Source organism: Topomyia yanbarensis, chromosome 3 (assembly GCF_030247195.1).
Source record: "Topomyia yanbarensis strain Yona2022 chromosome 3, ASM3024719v1, whole genome shotgun sequence".
In the NCBI taxonomy this organism is placed as follows: Eukaryota; Metazoa; Arthropoda; class Insecta; order Diptera; family Culicidae; genus Topomyia; species Topomyia yanbarensis.
In genome coordinates, this window is record NC_080672.1 from 241,908,628 (window position 1) to 241,931,948 (window position 23,321).

The 23,321-nt window shown below is 31.9% G+C and overlaps 1 protein-coding gene across 19 annotated transcripts in view; it reads right to left on the reverse strand.

Moving 5' to 3' along the window:
• LOC131689361 (cell adhesion molecule Dscam2) overlaps positions 1-23,321 on the reverse strand; it is a 1,607,414-nt gene that overhangs the window by 1,199,820 nt on the left and 384,273 nt on the right. For 17 of the 19 annotated variants that reach the window (XR_009305380.1, XR_009305379.1, XM_058974402.1 and 14 more), the window contains 3 exons: positions 1,716-1,858; positions 1,496-1,657; positions 1,288-1,437 (listed from right to left, as the gene is read on the reverse strand). The exons of 1 other annotated variant lie outside the window; for it this stretch is intronic. Coding sequence is in view for 16 of the 18 variants with exons in the window: in XM_058974402.1 (XP_058830385.1) it covers positions 1,288-1,437; positions 1,496-1,657; positions 1,716-1,858 (455 nt within the window). In the remaining 2 variants the exon portion in view is untranslated. Of the gene's footprint in view, positions 1-1,287; positions 1,438-1,495; positions 1,658-1,715; positions 1,859-16,857; positions 16,958-23,321 lie in introns of those variants that run through there. One more of the 19 variants, XM_058974405.1, reaches the window with a different exon arrangement.

Below are 23,321 nucleotides of genomic sequence, written 5' to 3' on the forward strand. Positions count from 1 at the left end.
GGTATTAAATCTATCCACGAACAAAAGTTGTTTTTTAAATAGTCTTCTATAAAATATGCGGTTGGGGTAAGTTGGCGGTGCTGCATGCGAGGCAAGTTGGCGGTACTATTTACAGTGCAAAAAGAGTCATCAACAATTTTTATTTCTCGAATTCATTCCAAAGTAAGAAAATCTTTTTCTTGTGTATCTCGTCAATTTACATCGCCCAATCGCTTGAACAATTTCGAAAATTTGCTTATAAATATGGAGTACGCGTCAAAGTCTAAATTCCGGTGTATTGAGACCAGAGCTGCAAATTTTCACCAGGTTGTTTTGAACTTGAAGGAAGAACAAATCTCAAATCATGCCCTACTATGTTCAATTCGCCGTTTTTCGTTTGCATCATTCATTCAAATAGTCGAGCTGCTCAATCATTTTCCATTCATTTTCGATTTCATTGACCCTGTGAATATCTCTGTACTTGGATATTGGCTAGGTTTTCCAAGCAAAACTACTCTGAACATACTTCTTACTGTTCATGTAAGCCTGAAAACGCAAAATATGTCAGCATTTAACCTAAACTGACCCCTACAGAGCAGATGACAACTTTGGTAGGTGAATGAAAAACCATCAATATTTGAAATGAAGACGTACGGTTTGGTTATGAAAATCCCGCCAATTCGAAAATGAATGATTAAGGGAGGCTTTGAATTTGAAACATGGTTAGGTTTGATTGAGCTGAAAGTTGGCGTTTGAAAATGAAAATTTGCACCACTGATTGAGACTGAAATATAATAGCAAATAGTCGGTTAATATACAGTTTTCTTGAAAAGACATTCAGTACGTTCCGAAAAGACCCTTGAATTAGTTGAATCTCCATTTGATTTCTTAGTTTTTGGCATATCCAAACATACCGCCAACTTACCCCGGGGCCGGGATAAGTTGGCGGGTTTTCCTCCTCACATATTTTTGTCCCTAAAATGGAGACAATGCATTAAACACTTTGATAAAATTCAGAGACGTTGCCAAAAATCTGCTCTTTCATGCCACGTGTTCTATTTTGCAAGATCTACCTACATAAAAGCGGTAAAAAAATTAAAACTGAGAACACCGACAACTAGCCCCGGTCTCCCCTACCAGTAGAAGTATTGACAATCTACCGAAGATCATGGTAGTTATAGTACTGAAACAAAATCTGATTCACAACTCGTCCTTATAAAAAAAACTTAAAATGGAGAGCTTCCAATTGGGATATTATTTCTAGTAATAGATTTACTTTATATTGTAATTGAGTAATTCCATATTTACCTTTTATAGTTAGAAATACTGATGAGCTGTGTTTTTTTTCTCCAGTGAGCATGTCGGTTGCCACACAGGAAAACTGTTTCTGTCTATCATCAATATCAACATTCCGTATCCACAGATCGCCACTTGGAGATGTAACGATGTATCGCATACCTATAAAGTAAAAAAGTGAGTTCTCATGGTTTTGTTTTATTTCTTGCTGAACCGTTACCAATTTCCGATGGATCTGGAATCAACACCTCCTTGTCGCGATACCACGCTGAGACTTGTACAAATTCACGGATATAGGGAGAGATATTACAATGCAAAAATGCTGTGTTTCCTAGAACAACATCAGTCTTTTCCACCTTGATTTCATATACTTGGCGCACAACTGGAAATAACCCATAGGATGATTTTTTTGCATACACTTATTGGATTCATATAGTTACTTGCTCTAACTCTAACATCCTTGCTTAATAATATATGCTGCAGATAAGAAGCCCTACACCGGTAAGTAGTGTCGTGCACATCGGTCCGAAATAGATGACCAGCGAATGGGGGAAAGTACAACGTGCCGTTAGGGAGAATTTGTCTGAAAATAAATACTCGTACAATTGAGGTATCCTCGAAATAACGATAATAGGAGAGATTCACTAACAAAACAATAATGTACTTCTATTATTATTCACGCAAATTGTCGTTCTTGGAGCAAATTTTCGACTGTAAGGATAAAATATTGTAAAGGCTCTGAAAATGGAAACCATGGAGGGAAAACTTTTTTTTACATTTCTTACAAAAGAAATGTATAGGATTCGCTCAAACTTTGAAAACCTTTTCCGAAGCCCGGAGGGCCGAGTCTCATATACCAATCGATTCAGCTCGACAACTTGAGACAATGTCTGTATGTGTGCGTGTATGTGTGTATGTATGTATGTATGTACAAAATGTCATGTAATTATCTCAGCAATGGCTGAACCGATCTTAATGAAACTAGTTTCAAGTGAAAGGCCTAACGTTACCATTTGACACTATTATTTTTGTTTTTCGATATGTTGTTTACTTTCTGAGATATGAGTGATCTTGTCAAAACAAAACAGGTTTTAGCGAATAACTTTTGAACAAAGCAAACACATCGCTCAACTAAAATAGAAATAAAAAGCTTATGAAAATACCTTTCTAACAAGCTATAGATTGTTAAAATCCGTTCACGAGCGGAGGAGGTATTAAACATTTTGTATTTTCATTTCTCGCTTATCAATTTTCACTAATTAAAAAGAAGACCTTTTCATACAGAGTATTGCTTTACTGGTGTTTTAGGGGCAAAACTAAACCGATTTTGAATATCGGAATATGAAAACACATCTACGTGATTCAAGGAATTCGATATTGAAAAAATCTTGTGAATTACCTCTATAATAAATTAACTATTTCTCAAAAATTAATATGTAAGTTCATTTCAAAGACAAAATAATGTGCTCATAGTGAATTTTTTTCTAGAGTTGTATTTATATATGTATTTATCCCTTAGATTAGGCGTTGCTTTCAATCGTGAGGTAAATGTTGACCGTATATTAATACATAGATCATCAAGTAATTCACCTAGTAGTGAGATAAAAAAATTCCCTTAATACTCGCGGCATCACCGAAAGCAACTGTATTTTTGAATACCAAAACTCTAGCGAAAATTTAGCTCTTTCGCAAGATTTAGGTTATTTTTACTGGTTATGGCGTAAAAATTACTACTTTCATTATTTATAATAACGATGTAAGGAATCAATATATCACATAATATACCTTTAAATAAAAGGTCACGGCACTAAACAGCATTTGCCATTTCTCACAGGTTCCCTCCCTCTTTCTCAATCTCACTCACTCTCTCTCACATAGGGGAGAGAGGGTAACAGTGAAACACATTATTTGTACTATTTAAATTTGATGATAATACATGATATTTGGGTAGCCAAAAGTGGTGCATAGTACCACTCTGTTATTAAGTAATACATATATTTTTTCCAACTGGTTAAACTCATGGAAAATAACTTTTTGCGGGTAATAAACAGTCGGTGGTAAAATGTATCATTGTGCCCCATGGGTAGGAACTATGAAACATGACGTCGTCTATAGTGAAATATTCTATTTGTAAATTATGTTCTTTTGTTTTGACGAAAAATTATCCTAACGCTTCGCATTAAAGTTATATTGAGGCGAAAATCACTTGCTTACGAAAGAAATCACTATATCATCGCGTAACATAGGACTACCATGTATGCATATTAGCTGCAATCCTGAAAGTAGCGACAATTTCTACAAAATTTGTCCAACTTTACCTATTTCGCACTATATGAGTAGTATTTACTGTGGAAAATCGGAACCCATTCACATTTTGAGCCAGATCACAAAAGCAAGAAAATTCCCCTCTTCCCCATACGTCATCGTTTCACAGTTACCCAATGGGTCTATAGACCTTTCTCGTCCGACCTAACCCCTTTTTTCTTATTTTTATTCAAAAGACTACACATTTTTTAAAATATTTCCGTTGAAATGAGACTTTTTAGAGCTATCGTGATTTTTTAATGATTTTTTTAAATTTGAAAAATGCAAGAATGTTGAGTATGTTTTTCACCATTGCAAGAATGATGAGACTCAAAATGTGTGTTTGGGCAACACTGTTTTGTATATTTTTGCTTGAGTTCCTGGCAACGCGGCAAATGCAGTGGTGAGTCGCGGTACAAAGTTCATTGGTTATGTAAACAAACTAAACTGAACCTCACGGTGGAGAACATTGCATGATGATGTTTGACCTCACTTTTTTGACAGTTCAGAGAGATTGTAGGTCTTGGAATTTTTGTTGATTCAATCGTAGTATGAAAAACTTGGTTTGGTTCGCTGCCAAATGTTAACACTTTCCAAACAAGGTCGCTCAGCTGTAATTTTTTATTTGATGTCGGCATTAGGGGCAGATCACTCTAAGAATGTATAACAAATTTGCATCAAATTAGAAAAAATGCATTTAATTTTCATTTTTGCATCAGCTTGGCACTCCCTCGCAGAAAAGTTTGTTTAACAAACGTCCTACGCTGATCCACTTTGTTCGACGTTTTGTTAAATGTAGGGCTAGTTTTTTTTGTAGGGTTTTGACGTCTTAAACGCAACGCAAACCACATTGCAGGCAACGCAAAAACATTGCACGCAACGCAAAATACATTATGAATTTCTATTTTGATGGAAATAAATGCATTTGATTTCGCTAATTTTTAAAAATGCATCACAAGTGATCTGTCCCTAGTGTCGGCATCATACATTGTTCCGTTAAATTTAACATTTTTACTTTTCTTGTACATGATTCATTGAAGAAGTAAGGAATTTCTAGCCAAACATTTGGAAAAGGCCTACTGCCCAATGCAAACAAATCGAATTTTAATGTTCTCTATTAAAATGCTGGGACCGAACATGTGGATAGATGTTTTCTTTTTTTCGGTTCATTTTATCTCTTGTCTTGCATAGCCACTCTTTCTTCCTCACATATTTTAAATGGACTGGCTACATTTGACAGTTCCCCCTGACTGCATTTGACGGTTCCCTTTGGCTGCATTTGACAGCTCCCCCTGGCTGCAATTACCATTAGGTTTTTTCGTATTCACACGTCCCGTCCCAGTTAAAAACTATCTATCTGGCCATGTACATTAGACCTCTCCACATTTTGAAAAAGTTTTGAAATATTTTGTTTTCGAACGACTGGAATTATAATTCTTGGAGTTTTTGGACGGCTGTCTCAGTCTTGTTACAAGCAAAACGAAAATTTGTTTATTGCCCAATAAACAAATTTTCGTTTTGCTTGTAACAAGACTGAGACAGCCGTCCAAAAACTCCAAGGGTTTTGAAATATATATGGGTCAGCCCAGATTTTGTTCTACGTGAGAATTTAAGAAGTTTCGCCAAAAATGACTCAATTTGGACATGATTTAGAGGTGTCTCCAATCAAAAATCGTGTTTTTGCTATGTTTCCATAGTAAGATCACTTACACTCTGATTTAATAAGCCCTACATGCCAACATATCATCACTTGTTGTTCCTTAGACATATCTTAACATGTTTTAACAGGTGGACATAGCTCTAATCGCAACAGAAAATTTGTCAACTGGATTTTTATATAGAAAGGTATATCGCAATCAAGAAAAAAATTAGTAGTATTTTTTCTTGGTTCTGAAATTCTTTTCAATATAAAAATTCAGATAACAATTTTTCTTTTGCGATTAGAGCTATGTTCACCTGTTAAAACCTATTAAGATATGTCTAAGGAACAACATTTGATGATATGTGAGCAGAAACAAGCCATACTAGAACGCAGCGAAATTCCTCACAATGAATTGATCTCGTTAGATGAAATTCCAGAAAGTACAATTTTCATAGCATAATTTAATCGACCGAAATTGTAGTCCTCAGTCGAGAGAGAGAGCGAGAGAGAGAGAGAGAGAGAGAGAGAGAGAGAGAGAGAGAGACAGACAGACTGATAGAGTAGTAGCGTTAAGACAGATTTCCGAAGCATGTCAAGTGCTATCAGGTGAGAAAAAACGTCGCATCTATGACCAGTGCGACAAGGACGGTCTGCTGATCAGCGGTTCCGTCCGGTACCACCATAACACATGGCACCGACGACACATATATATTCACAACATACTAATTACATATCCTTCCGAAAAAGTTAATAAATTGACTATGCAATTTATCATTCGCTTTCTAGTTATTTCCTGCCAGTTTGAACAAGACAGCAGTTGCAGATAGCTTTATTGCGGTGTCAAAATGATTGCAACTCGGGATATAATATAAATTTACATATAATTTCTCCTCCCTGATATTCTTCCAGAATGTATAATGCTCTGCATTCTTACCACTCCTATCAAATCCTTCTTACTCCTTATCGTCAGTGCCGAGCACTGTTTTGCATTTGCCGGTTAAATCAATGATAATGCGATAATCGACGAAACTTTTGCTGTAATGGAACTTGAACACGAATAATAAATAATTGTTCCATTCGAAAGCGATAACCTTATTGTCCTCATGTTTGCAGCTATCATAGACTGGTAGGCATTCTGACCAATGGAAACGTTCGTCGGTATGGGCATTGAACGATCAAAATAATTTCAACAACTTATCATCGACCGAATTCGTTACCTATAAAGTTCAGGTAAACTTCACCACCTAAAAATTTGTAATCAATCGGATCATCTTGTTAGGACTTAACCCACGAGCAAACAATCAAAAGTGTTCAAATCCTTATCCATCATCCAGAAAGCAATCGTTTTATAGCCCAATGCTTGATCTTGCGATTCAGCATATGCCACCGGGTTTTACATCTAGCGCCGATTGGTCAATGTATGAACCAGGTTCCCATTGTTCCAATTCTCATCCCTCTTGATTTGATATTCTTTCAAAGAGCATCGAAAGTATTCAAGTAATGTAATTTTTAAAAGTCCGTGTAAACAAGTCTTAGATAAACAAGCACACTGAACTGTCAGAAAAGTGAGGTTATACATTTTCATACAATGCTCTATATTTTTGAATCATTCAGCATCAGTGATGCCAGGTCTATTTAAACAATAGCCTGCAGTAAAAATATAAAAGTCTGCTGATTGCTACAAAAATCTTCAATAAATTTGACATAGAAATGTAGTATGTATATATTTTAAATAATCAAAAATGTTGAAGGATGGTGTATAAATTGGCTGGCATAGGCTTTGTTCTGCTAAATATTTGTAATTTGCAAAAGATCTGCAGTGAAAATGCAAAATCTGCAGATTTACTAATATATATGCAGATCTGGCATCCTTTTAGTATTCCCCACAGTAAATTCATCCAAATGGTGTAAAAATACGAGGAAACAAGGCAAGATAGGTATTCAGAATATGGGGTTAAATGAGCAACTTGCACTATTTTTGATTTTTTCAATAGTTAGAGGTACCAAATCATCGCGGCAATAGGCAGTAACGAATTGGAGATAAAAAAGGAAGCATCCTATCATATAAAATTTGACGAGAAAGGTCTATTCACGAAAATTGTGAAATTACACAGAACCATGACAAGTTACCAAAAAACTTCGATCGCGGCAAATGTTGATCATAAAATTTGATATAAATAACAATGGACTAAATATTTATTCAATGGATGGTAGCTCATAAAGATGGATTAATGTTTTTCATTGCAAATTTACTCTGGCTAAAACAAACAAATATTCATTAAATGAGATGCAGTTATCAGATCTCTCTCAAAATTCAGCAACACGTGTAAAGAATTAGAAATTGTAAAATATGAGGGAATGAGACAATTCTGACCATGCATTATTATTTTATTGCGAGTGTTTCATAGTTCCTGCTGATTCACTGTTACCCTCTCTCCCCTACTCTCTCTCCCTTCCTTCGTGTTCGTGGTAACTGTCACGATTCACATATTTCTTGCTGTTTCTCTATCCATTTCTAAGTTTTGTTATGAGATATTCTGATAACCTGAAATTTTTATTGATGTCCAATCATGTGTGCGATGTAATTGTGGAGGTTTGAGAAGGTTTTACTATTTTTTGTCTGCCGTTACTCTGTAAATAGATTTTGGCATTTGAGTGTATGAAAACAAGCTTAATATTACATCCTTCTTCGTAAATAAATTATTTTATAGTCCTGAGGAATTTTGCAAAATGTTTGTATTATGAGAAAACTATAACTATTTTCAAATGTTTACACCCTCAAGATGAAATGTTGAACTATGGGTTGGCAGACGACCAAAATTCGAAAACTACATCAACTCTAATTTAATTCAGTTCTATTCAGAGCTTTTATATACACTATAATTAAGTAAATTCATGGCTATCTAGAAAAATATTTGACTTAACTGGGTAATATGGATGTTTGAAGATAAATATTTTAAGAAGAAACATTCCACATGCGTTATTTAAACTTTTCATATCTGAATTGAATTTTAAATGAATCATATGCTCAAATATGTCATGTAAAAAGTAAGAACATTTTTTTTGTGATGAAATAATTGAAAATGTATATTCATTGTATTGGTAGGGTAAGGTGGGGCAAATCCGACCGTTGGGTAAACCCGACCCCCTCTGTTACCGAAAATCAGAAGCACTACGCGAACTAATATCAATGTTGTCGTGTAGAGCATCGAAAATAATCATAATGGTGCTAGGACAGCATTTTATTAGTCTACATTGAGATGCTCATACGACAAAAAGTGTGTTTTTACAACTTTTGATTTGACTTTTGTGCATCATTGACTACAGGATATTTCTGATTATTAGAGTGATTGCATAATAAATGTAAGTGGATTTAAATTCTTTGATTTAAGTCCTACAAAGTGCGTAGATGAGTTTAGTTCAACCTTTTTCATATATTTTTTTAATTGCATCGTAATGAAAAATGACGCGGTGGGGCAAATCCAACCTCTAAATATTGGGGTAAATCCGACCGCTTTTTTGCTAAGAATTTTTTTTATCAAATTGAAATATATTTTTATTGTTATTATTCATTATTTTTATGCAAAATGGTTCATAATTACAAACGAAAGACACAAAAACGTGATAATTATAGTATTCGTCGAGCAATTGCTCCGATGCAAGTGGGAATATCATTACGTGCTACTGCTCGTAATTTTAGCATTCCAAGATTGACATTGAACTCCATTTTCTTCATGTTATAATTCAATAACACAACATTCATTGATTTATCATTGAAAAACCATAAAATTTTAGTAATATCTGCACTAAATCAACCAAAAACATAGGGGGTCGGGATTACCCCACCATTTTTGAAAACAGCAAAAATGAAAATTTTTGTAAAACGCTTGTATCTCAAGATATTCCCAAGATCCAAATAAAATGCTATATACAGAAAGTTGCCCAGGAGTCTAACCTTTAATTTGATATATATAACGACTTGATCCGATGTAAAATGAGCATTTTACAGCCAAAACCATTTACTAGGTCGGATTTGCCCCACCTTACCCTATGAACTATTATGAAGAATAACGGATCAAAGCCCAAAAATATCCACGAATTAGATCCGAGAAAAGAAGTCTCCTACAGACCCCATTTTCGATGGAGGATACAAGTAAAATGTTTCTTCTAACTTATCGTTGTCCATTTTTGCTCTATACTAAATAAAATTCAATTAATGTTTCAATGACAGTCACAATTAGTAGAGAGGCTTTGGATGTACTGTGTACTGAAACATTTGATCTGACTACATTTTGTCATACACATTACTGTGTAACAACAAATGAACACGAAGGTACCCTTTTCATGACCAATGTAACTAGAAACATATTTATTCGCAGAAAATTAAGACTTGCAATGTCAAGCATTCCCATCCATCTAAGCAGTTTTATATCAAGTGACACTTTTAATGGCGCTTGCGTTTCCATGACTTCAAAACAAGTGCATTTTATTATTAATCATAGCAACCCTGTTTGAATAGCTGCATCTGCCATACCAGAGCGGTGGGTGATAAGCCTAATTTACACTTGTATAACGATGGAGCTATTCGAACAGGGTTGCTATGATTAATAATAAAATCCACTTGTTTTGAAGTCATGCTGCTTCTTTAGTTAATAACTTTTCTCAGCGAATTTTCACAAACTTACAATGTTCCCACGAATGTGTTCAGTAGACGAATACCTTTAGAAATATATAGTATTCTCATGAATTGATTGATGAGGTGATTTTTTAAGAATTTATTTTCAATTTTACCCAATTTTCCATACTAATTTCCATATAATTTTGGAAATTTTTGGAGGGTCCCTAGACACAACCGATCGGTACCAAAATTTGCACAATTACTAAGGGTCATAAAAGGAATCAGTAGAGCCTGGTGGAGCTAAAAGTCAAAAATTGAACCAGTCTAATATACACGCTATAAGGATGACTGGAAAGAGAGTACATCATCATCACCTGAATGCACGGCTTTTGTTCTATCGACATGGCCTAGAAACTTCACACTATTTACATCAATGCAAATTAAAATTTTGAAAATTCTACCTGTCTCATTCACGAATCGCATTCTTTCTCTGTCGCTCGCTGTTTAAGGGGTTTGAAAGCATACACTGCTGGTCAATAAAATAGGTGTGAGATAAAAGTACATGAAATTTTGAGTTTTCTCTAAAAATATGTTCATATTCAAATATTTTATAGTTAGGCACAGTCGTGAAAATGAAAAAGAACACTTTTATTTGTAAATTAAATGTTTTGCTTTATCGTAACTCTTTCTTCTCCATGAAATCCAAAAAAGTACCTGGTCAATGAAATAGGTGTATTTTAATCCATTGCATTAAAATTTTTCCAATCCAATGATTTTAAGACTTCAAAATTTTTAACAACTAGTAACCTGTGTAAGCTCTCTTATTCAACCAAATTTTATCCATTTGTCTTGGCATTGAGTCATTCAAACGCTGATAAATTTCCGTTGGTATTTTTAAGCTGCTTCCCACGAACGATCCTTATTTGTGAAATTTCGATCGAATAACTTCTTTTTAAGTACATTCCGTAAATTTTCTACGGGATTGATGACGGGAGATTGGCATGGTCCGAAATTATAGTCACTTTATTATCCCGAAATCATTGCTTTACATACTTCGATGTGTGTTTTTGGTCAATATCTTGCTTAAACTGTCATGTAAAGGAACGTTATCTTTGGTATAGGACTGAATGACATCCTTTAGGATGTCCATTCTTTAGCCTTGCATTCGAATCTTGCCATTATAGTGGCGTTGCAAAGAATAGGACCTGCGCCATTCCACGAAAAGCAAGCCCCAAACCTCATTGTTCTCGCCTCCGTGCTTTACCATATTTTGCGTGTGTCGCAAATCAAACTGTTTGCACTTTGGACGTTTAACGTTTCGTTGTGCATCGGAGGAAAACAGGTTTACCTTTGATTCGTCCCTCCGAAGGATATGTCGCCATTTTTTGATTCCTTCTGAACCAGGCCCAGTAACGCTGTTGAAAAGCAAATTGCATTTTTCTTCAAAGGCTTTGGCTTCGAAATAGTGGAACCTTCTTAGAAATTCTTACTGGAAGATTGAAATTTTACGGCCCACAGCGAACTGTTCTCGGACCTACCACTTATCCAATTTGTGCTGAATTGGTCTTGGATGACGCGAATGGATCAGATTTCGCTAAAATTGCAATACGATGGTCAGCTGCTGTACATGTCTTCTTAGGTTTTTTGCGTGTTTCCTTTTTTCAAAGGTTTTAAGGCATTTGTAACTAAGTTTTTGGAACGCCGAAGTGTACTCGCGATTTATTCATACGTCTTATCTTCTTGAACAAAATTTCTTAGCAAAACTCGTTCCACTTGAGTACAGTGAGATGCTCGACCCATTCTATAACAAATCTTTGACTTATTCAACATTTAAGTACATTTATTAACACGCAGAATTCAAACTTCACCAAATAAAACGTATAATGGAATTATGTAAAATAATAACCAGTGCTGGGAAAATCATAATCAAAAAAAATCAAACCGCAATCATGGCTGATAATTATCGCTTATGATTTTTTCGAAAATTTTCACTGCCGATAAAATCATGCCGTGATCACTCTCTTAACTATCAAAAGATCATCTCACCAAAATCACTACCGATTTTTCCTTACCCTCTATCAGTGGTGATTTTGATCTGTGGTTGGACTTGATAATTGAGAGGGTGATCACGGCATGATTCTATCTGCAGCGAGCAATTCGGAAAAAATCACAAGTGAGCATTATCAGCCATGATTGCGATTTGATTTAATTCTTGGATCAATGATCATTATCTATTTTCGAACATTATGGATATGTTAGGGGTGTCAATGAGCCAAACTGAATGTTTTTTCAACTTTTTGGGAAAGTGTTTTATATTGAAAGGCAAGTTGAGGGCTGTTGAAAATCAATAGTTTTGGACATTTTCAATGCACAGGGGGGTCCGCCGATGTGTCAAAATGGAATTATTTTCAGCTTTTTGGGAGTGTTTTATATTGAAAGGTAAGTTGAGGGCTTTTGAAAATCAATAGTTTTGAACATTTTCAATGCACAGGGGGGGTCCGCCGATGCATCAAAATGGAATTTTTCAACTTTTCGGAAAGTGTTTTATATTGAAAGGCAAGTTGAGGGCTGTTGAAAATCAATAGTTTTGAACATTTTCAATGCACAGGGGGTCCACCGATGCATCAAAATGGAATTTTTTTTTTTCAAGTTTTTGTGAGTGTTTTATATTGAAAAGCAAGTTGAGGGCTGTTGAAAATCAATAGCTTTAGACATTTTCAATGCACAGGGGGGTCCGCCGATGTGTCAAAATGGAATTATTTTCGATTTTTTGGGAAAGTGTTTTATATTGAAAGGCAAGTTGAGGGCTGTTGAAAATCAATAGTTTTAGACATTTTCAATGCACAGGGGGGACCGCCGATGTGTCAATATGGAATTTTTTTCAACTTTTTGGGAAAGTGTTTTATATTGAAAGGCAAGTTGAGGGCTGTTGAAAATCAATAGTTTTAGACATTTTCAATGCACAGGGGGATCCGCCGATGTGTCAAAATGGAATTTTTTTCAACTTTTCGGGAAAGTTTTATATTGAAAGGCAAGTTGAGGGCTGTTGAAAATCAATAGTTTTGAACATTTTCAATGCACAGGGGGGTCCGCCGATGCATCAAAATGGAATTTTTTTCAACTTTTTGGGAAAGTGTTTTATATTGAAAGGCAAGTTGAGGGCTGTTGAAAATCAATAGTTTTGGACATTTCCAATGCACAGGGGAGTCCGCCGATGTGTCAAAATGGATTTTTTTCAACTTTTTGGGAAAGTGTTTTATATTGAATGGCAAGTTGAGGGCTGTTGAAAATCAATAGTTTTGGACATTTTCAATGCACAGGGGGGTCCGCCGATGCATCAAAATGGAATTTTTTTCAACTTTTTGGGAGTGTTTTATATTAAAGGGCAAGTTGAGGGCTGTTAAAACAATAGTTTTGGACGTTTTCAATTAACAGGAGGCGCTGTCGAAGTATCTAATTGGGAATGATTTCAACTTTTTGGGAGTGTTTTATAGTGAAGGGCAAGTTGTTGGCAGGTAAAAATCAATTGTTGACATTTTAAATGAGCTTGGGGTCTGTCAATGTATTACAAATATTAAACAGTAGGGGCTTTTGATAAATGTTTAAGCAAAAGAGACAGAACAAATTTTCAAAGTAGATTTGTTTTTAAAAAGATGATTTTTTCACTATGTGAAGGACGAGGTTGTATAATTGGCAAAATAGTAAATCCTTTCTGGAGCATATTTTTCTTGTCTTAGAGATGCAAAATTAGCAAAAACCAAAAAATCATTTATTTTAAATTTTGCGCTGGAAGACCCCCTTAAGGGAAATTTTTCCGAAATAATCCGAAAGGATTAGAAGGCTATGTCTAGGGACGATAGAAGAATATTTTAATAGCTTCGATTTATTAAAAAGAAAGAAAAAATATTAGAGGCGTGCGCCTCGCCGCCGCCGATTGTAGGTAAAAAATAGAGGCGGCGCACCTCTAAAAAATATTTCCCGAACTGACCTGACCATTAAAACGTTTCTGTTGGAAAAGCCTTTGCACTCCGTAACACAATTAAAACTACTTTTAGAAAAATACTAAAACAAGGTGGTCTAATTCTTATGTCTCAATATCATCAATATCAAGTATATCATGTAGAGCTTTTTTTCTCAGCTTGCTTTTTTTCATTGTAGGACTTATCGACTCTCCAAAACAAGGTTATTGGATGCGTGGTACGCAGTTTTTGAACACATCCTTTTATTTTTACGAGCACTACATTCATTTGCTTTCACACATAAATAACGAGCATAATCCATAACAATAAATCAAGGAGTTAACATGATTTTGTGAAAAAAATTTTTGGCGTAAAGTAGCCCCCTTGTGGGGGTGACTTTACGCCAATTTTAACTCTTTAAATTTCACGTTCAATCTTGATTTTCCAAAAGTTCTTTTCAATGACTTTGGAGGTACTTGTGCCATATGTAAAACATCGAACAGTTTCAAATTTGAAGATGCGATCGTAGTTCTTGAGTGTAATGTACAAAACGTTCTATTTTTGGCGTAAAGTAATCACCGATGACGGTATTTCAAAACCCACTCGTCAAACTCGTTCCAAAAACAAAGATAATTACAAAAATATTGATATCCGTCATTATCCCGACGAACTAATTATGAAAAAAAAGTTCAACAGACGTATTTTTGGAGTCAATACGTTTTTATGTACAACGTATCCAACACTTAAATTTATTTAGCGCAGCTCTGTCTACAAAACAATATAATCCTAACAATAGCAAAACAAAATTTAATTTCGTTTTTACTCTTAATTTACTATAATAAACACTTAATTTACTATTATAAACCGAAGCTGTTAATGTATTCTTCTATAGTCCCTAAACATAGGCTTATAACTTTTTCTGATTTTGTATAAATTTCACTTAAGGAGGTCTTCCAGCACAAAATTAAAAAAAACTCTAAGGCACGGAAAATATGCTCAAGAAAGGATTTGCACGAATTGGACTTGGTTCGTCTGCTAGAGCTTATCAAACATATGTTAATATGAGGTTGACAAAAACGGGTTAAAAAGCTGATAAAATCAGGGGCTGACAAAATCGGGTTAAAAAGCTGATAAAATCTGGGTAGACAAAATCGGGAGCTAATAAAATCGGGTCTTAACTTTATTAACTTTCCTAAGTAACTTGAACAATTTTGAATTGCTCGAAAAATAAAAAATGGATAACGCAATCTTTAGCCTTAAATTATTGTAGACAAAGAAAAGACCTTTATCAGCCCCCGATTTTGTTTATCCCCAATTTTGTCAGCTTTTGACGATTTTGTCATATTTATAAGAAAAAGAAATAAACAAAAGAATTTTCCAAAATAATTCAATTTTGACACATCGGCGGACCCCCCTGTGCATTGAAACTGCCCAAAAGTATTGATTTTCAACTACCAACAACTTGTCCATCAATATAAAACACTTTCCCGAAAAGTTGAAAAAAATCAATTTTAACAAATCGGCGGACCCCCCTGTGCATTTAAAATGTCCGAAACTATTGATTTTGAACTACCAACAACTTGTCCTTCAATATAAAACACTTTCCCGAAAAGTTAAAAAAATTCAATTTTAACGCATCGGCGGACCCCCCTGTGCATTGAAAATGTTCAAAACTATTGATTTTCAAAAGCCCTCAACTTGCCTTTCAATATAAAACACTTTCCCGAAAAGTTGAAAAAAAATCCATTTTGACACATCGGCGGACCCCCCTGTACATTGAAAATGTCCAAAACTATTCAATTTTCAACAACTTGTCCTTCAATATAAAACACTTTCCCGAAAAGTTGAAAAAATTCAATTTAAGCGCATCGGCGGACCCCCTGTGCATTGAAAATGTCCAAAACTATTGATTTTCAACTACCAACGACTTGTCCTTCAATGTGAAACACTTTCCCGAAAAGTTGAAAAAATTCTATTTTGGCACATCGGCGGACCCCCCTGTGCATTGAAAATGTCCAAAACTATTGATTTTCAACTACCAACAACCTGTCCTTCAATATAAAACACTTTCTCGAAAAGTTGAAAAAATCAATTTTAGCGCATCGGCGGACCCCCTGTGCATTGAAAATGTCCAAAACTATTGATTTTCAACTACCAACAACTTGTCCTTCAATATAAAATACTTTCCCGAAAAGTTGAAAAAATCCATTTTGACACATCGGCGGACCTCCCTGTGCATTGAAAATGTTCAAAACTATTGATTTTCAACTACCAACAACTTGTTCTTCAATATAAAACACTTTCTCGAAAAGTTGAAGAAAATTCCATTTTGACACATCGGCGGACCCCCTGTGCATTGAAAATGTCCAAAACTATTGATTTTCAACTACCAACAACTTGTCCTTCAATATAAAACACTTTCCCGAAAAGTTGAAAAAATTCCATTTTGGCACATAGGCGGACCCCCCTGTGCATTGAAAATGTCCAAAACTATTGATTTTCAACTACCAACGACTTGTCCTTCAAGATGAAACACTTTCCCGAAAAGTTGAAAAAAATTCCATTTCGGCACATCGGCGGACCCCCCTGTACATTGAAAATGTTCAAAACTATTGATTTTCAACTACCAACAACTTGTCCTTCAATGTGAAACACTTTCCCGAAAAGTTGAAAAAATTCAATTTTAGCGCATCGGCGGACCCCCTGTGCATTGAAAATGTCCAAAACTATTGATTTTCAACTACCAACGACTTGTCCTTCAATATGAAACACTTTCCCGAAAAGTTGAAAAAAATTCCATTTTGACACATCGGCGGACCCTCCTGTGCATTGAAAATTTCAAAACTATTGATGTTCAACTACCAACAACTTGTCCTTCAATATAAAACACATTCCCGAAAAGCTGAAATCGTTAGCATTTGGATTATTTTGCATCCCTACATGTATGCTGGATCGCTCTCACTCCCAAAATCATTTGGCCAAATCATCATCATAAGGAGTTTCTTACAATAATCATGTACAATACCATCAACCCCGATTTTGCATCTTTTCTATCGTACCTGATTTTCTCAACTTCATAATCCTGATCAAAAAAAATCATAATCAGGCCGTGATCACAGGCGGTGATTTTGTTGCAATGATTTTTTGCTAGCACATTATCGCTTCTGAGAAAATCACTTGCGATTTTTTATGGTAGTGATCATAGCACTGCATGATCAGCAGTGATAATTATCACTGATGATTTTTGATTTTCGGTGATTTTCCCAGCACTGAAATAACACGTTAATATATTTCACACACCTATTATATTGACCACACGAAAAAGCCTGCGGCTGTCTTGTTTTGAATCTCGACAAAGATTGCAAATATAATCAGTGCCAACAGCCCACTAGTAACTTGACAGATCCCAAGGCTTCTGTGTGCGGTAGGTGCGCTTCAGACTGCTGCAAGTTGGTATGCGTAATTGAGAGAAAAACAAAACAATCTATCACACACCTAATTTATTGGCCAGCAGTGTATGTCACCTTGTCTTACTATTTCCAATTGCGCATAAATACGTATTCTGCAGAAAAATCTTTTTTTTGGAATATATAACCAAAATGACAACTTTGAATTCCAAAAGAAATTGAACGTTCCATGTTCCTGATAACTAAATAAGGTCCAAAAATAAAATAGAAGCACCAGATAATCTTAAACGACGTCGCAAAGAAAAGAACAAAATTTGATTTATTTGATCCATTTGATTCATTTGATTGATTTGATTGATTTGATTGATTTGATGGATTTGATTGATTTGATTGATTTGATTGATTTGATTGATTTGATTGATTTGATTGATTTGATTGATTTGATTGATTTGATTGATTTGATTGATTTGATTGATTTGATTGATTTGATTGATTTGATTGATTTGATTGATTTGATTGATTTGATTGATTTGATTGATTTGATTGATTTGATTGATTTGATTGATTTGATTGATTTGATTGATTTGATTGATTTGATTGATTTGATTGATTTGATTGATTTGATTGATTTGATTGATTTGATTGATTTGATTGATTTGATTGATTTGATTGATTTGATTGATTTGATTGATTTGATTGATTTGATTGATTTGATTGATTTGATTGATTTGATTGATTTGATTGATTTGATTGATTTGATTGATTTGATTGATTTGATTGATTTGATTGATTTGATTGATTTGATTGATTTGATTGATTTGATTGATTTGATTGATTTGATTGATTTGATTGATTTGATTGATTTGATTGATTTGATTGATTTGATTGATTTGATTGATTTGATTGATTTGATTGATTTGATTGATTTGATTGATTTGATTGATTTGATTGATTTGATTCATTTGATTGATTTGATTGATTTGATTGATTTGATTGATTTGATTGATTTGATTGATTTGATTGATTTGATTGATTTGATTGATTTGATTGATTTGATTGATTTGATTGATTTGATTGATTTGATTGATTTGATTGATTTGATTGATTTGATTGATTTGATTGATTTGATTGATTTGATTGATTTGATTGATTTGATTGATTTGATTGATTTGATTGATTTGATTGATTTGATTGATTTGATTGATTCGATTGATTTGATTGATTTGATTGATTTGATTGATTTGATTGATTTGATTGATTTGATTGATTTGATTGATTTGATTGATTTGATTGATTTGATTGATTTGATTGATTTGATTGATTTGATTGATTTGATTGATTTGATTGATTTGATTGATTTGATTGATTTGATTGATTTGATTGATTTGATTGATTTGATTGATTTGATTGATTTGATTGATTTGATTGATTTGATTGATTTGATTGATATGATTGATTTGATTGATTTGATTGATTTGATTGATTTGATTGATTTGATTGATTTGATTGATTTGATTGATTTGATTGATTTGATTGATTTGATTGATTTGATTGATTTGATTGATTTGATTGATTTGATTGATTTGATTGATTTGATTGATTTGATTGATTTGATTGATTTGATTGATTTGATTGATTTGATTGATTTGATTGATTTGATTGATTTGATTGATTTGATTGATTTGATTGATTTGATTGATTTGATTGATTTGATTGATTTGATTGATTTGATTGATTTGATTGATTTGATTGATTTGATTGATTTGATTGATTTGATTGATTTGATTGATTTGATTGATTTGATTGATTTGATTGATTTGATTGATTTGATTGATTTGATTGATTTGATTGATTTGATTGATTTGATTGATTGATTGATTAGATTGATTTGATTGATTTGATTGATTTGATTGATTTGATTGATTTGATTGATTTGATTGATTTGATTGATTTGATTGATTTGATTGATTTGATTGATTTGATTGATTTGATTGATTTGATTGATTTGATTGATTTGATTGATTTGATTGATTTGATTGATTGATTGATTTGATTGATTTGATTGATTTGATTGATTTGATTGATTTGATTGATTGATTGATTTGATTGATTTGATTGATTTGATTGATTTGATTGATTTGATTGATTTGATTGATTTGATTGATTTGATTGATTTGATTGATTTGATTGATTTGATTGATTTGATTGATTTGATTGATTTGATTGATTTGATTGATTTGATTGATTTGATTGATTTGATTGATTTGATTGATTTGATTGATTTGATTGATTTGATTGATTTGATTGATTTGATTGATTTGATTGATTTGATTGATTTGATTGATTGATTGATTTGATTGATTTGATTGATTTGATTGATTTGATTGATTTGATTGATTTGATTGATTTGATTGATTTGATTGATTTGATTGATTTGATTGATTTGATTGATTTGATTGATTTGATTGATTTGATTGATTTGATTGATTTGATTGATTTGATTGATTTGATTGATTTGATTGATTTGATTGATTTGATTGATTTGATTGATTTGATTGATTTGATTGATTTGATTGATTTGATTGATTTGATTGATTTGATTGATTTGATTGATTTGATTGATTTGATTGATTTGATTGATTTGATTGATTTGATTGATTTGATTGATTTGATTGATTTGATTGATTTGATTGATTTGATTGATTTGATTGATTTGATTGATTTGATTGATTTGATTGATTTGATTGATTTGATTGATTTGATTGATTTGATTGATTTGATTGATTTGATTGATTTGATTGATTTGATTGATTTGATTGATTTGATTGATTTGATTGATTTGATTGATTTGATTGATTTGATTGATTTGATTGATTTGATTGATTTGATTGATTTGATTGATTTGATTGATTTGATTGATTTGATTGATTTGATTGATTTGATTGATTTGATTGATTTGATTGATTTGATTGATTTGATTGATTTGATTGATTTGATTGATTTGATTGATTTGATTGATTTGATTGATTTGATTGATTTGATTGATTTGATTGATTTGATTGATTTGATTGATTTGATTGATTTGATTGATTTGATTGATTTGATTGATTTGATTGATTTGATTGATTTGATTGATTGATTGATTTGATTGATTTGATTGATTTGATTGATTTGATTGATTTGATTGATTTGATTGATTTGATTGATTTGATTGATTTGATTGATTTGATTGATTTGATTGATTTGATTGATTGATGTTTGATTGATTTGATTGATTTGATTGATTTGATTGATTTGATTGATTTGATTGATTTGATTGATTTGATTGATTTGATTGATTTGATTGATTTGATTGATTTGATTGATTTGATTGATTTGATTGATTTGATTGATTTGATTGATTGATTGATTTGATTGATTTGATTGATTTGATTGATTTGATTGATTTGATTGATTTGATTGATTTGATTGATTGATTGATTTGATTGATTTGATTGATTTGATTGATTTGATTGATTTGATTGATTTGATTGATTTGATTGATTTGATTGATTTGATTGATTTGATTGATTTGATTGATTTGATTGATTTGATTGATTTGATTGATTTGATTGATTTGATTGATTTGATTGATTTGATTGATTTGATTGATTTGATTGATTTGATTGATTTGATTGATTTGATTGATTTGATTGATTTGATTGATTTGATTGATTTGATTGATTGATTGATTTGATTGATTTGATTGATTTGATTGATTTGATTGATTTGATTGATTTGATTGATTTGATTGATTGATTGATTTGATTGATTTGATTGATTTGATTGATTTGATTGATTTGATGATTTGATTGATTTGATTGATTTGATTGATTTGATTGATTTGATTGATTTGATTGATTTGATTGATTTGATTGATTTGATTGATTTGATTGATTTGATTGATTTGATTGATTTGATTGATTTGATTGATTTGATTGATTTGATTGATTTGATTGATTTGATTGATTTGATTGATTTGATTGATTTGATTGATTTGATTGATTTGATTGATTTGATTGATTTGATTGATTTGATTGATTTGATTGATTTGATTGATTTGATTGATTTGATTGATTTGATTGATTTGATTGATTTGATTGATTTGATTGATTTGATTGATTTGATTGATTTGATTGATTTGATTGATTTGATTGATTTGATTGATTTGATTGATTTGATTGATTTGATTGATTTGATTGATTTGATTGATTTGATTGATTTGATTGATTTGATTGATTTGATTGATTTGATTGATTTGATTGATTTGATTGATTTGATTGATTTGATTGATTTGATTGATTTGATTGATTTGATTGATTTGATGATTTGATTGATTTGATTGATTTGATTGATTTGATTGATTTGATTGATTTGATTGATTTGATTGATTTGATTGATTTGATTGATTTGATTGATTTGATTGATTTGATTGATTTGATTGATTTGATTGATTTGATTGATTTGATTGATTTGATTGATTTGATTGATTTGATTGATTTGATTGATTTGATTGATTTGATTGATTTGATTGATTTGATTGATTTGATTGATTTGATTGATTTGATTGATTTGATTGATTTGATTGATTTGATTGATTTGATTGATTTGATTGATTTGATTGATTTGATTGATTTGATTGATTTGATTGATTGATTGATTTGATTGATTTGATTGATTTGATTGATTTGATTGATTTGATTGATTTGATTGATTTGATTGATTTGATTGATTTGATTGATTTGATTGATTTGATTGATTTGATTGATTTGATTGATTTGATTGATTTGATTGATTTGATTGATTTGATTGATTTGATTGATTTGATTGATTTGATTGATTTGATTGATTTGATTGATTTGATTGATTTGATTGATTTGATTGATTTGATTGATTTGATTGATTTGATTGATTTGATTGATTTGATTGATTTGATTGATTTGATTGATTTGATTGATTTGATTGATTTGATTGATTTGATTGATTTGATTGATTTGATTGATTTGATTGATTTGATTGATTTGATTGATTTGTGATTGATTTGATTGATTTGATTGATTTGATTGATTTGATTGATTTGATTGATTTGATTGATTTGATTGATTTGATTGATTTGATTGATTTGATTGATTTGATTGATTTGATTGATTTGATTGATTTGATTGATTTGATTGATTTGATTGATTTGATTGATTTGATTGATTTGATTGATTTGATTGATTTGATTGATTTGATTGATTTGATTGATTTGATTGATTTGATTGATTTGATTGATTTGATTGATTTGATTGATTTGATTGATTTGATTGATTTGATTGATTTGATTGATTTGATTGATTTGATTTGATTTGATTGATTTGATTGATTTGATTGATTTGATTGATTTGATTGATTTGATTGATTTGATTGATTTGATTGATTTGATTGATTTGATTGATTTGATTGATTTGATTGATTTGATTGATTTGATTGATTTGATTGATTTGATTGATTTGATTGATTTGATTGATTTGATTGATTGATTGATTTGATTGATTTGATTGATTTGATTGATTTGATTGATTTGATTGATTTGATTGATTTGATTGATTTGATTGATTTGATTGATTTGATTGATTTGATTGATTTGATTGATTTGATTGATTTGATTGATTTGATTGATTTGATTGATTTGATTGATTTGATTGATTTGATTGATTTGATTGATTTGATTGATTTGATTGATTTGATTGATTTGATTGATTTGATTGATTTGATTGATTTGATTGATTTGATTGATTTGATTGATTTGATTGATTTGATTGATTTGATTGATTTGATTGATTTGATTGATTTGATTGATTTGATTGATTTGATTGATTTGATTGATTTGATTGATTTGATTGATTTGATTGATTTGATTGATTTGATTGATTTGATTGATTTGATTGATTTGATTGATTTGATTGATTTGATTGATTGATTGATTTGATTGATTTGATTGATTTGATTGATTTGATTGATTTGATTGATTTGATTGATTTGATGATTTGATTGATTTGATTGATTTGATTGATTTGATTGATTTGATTGATTTG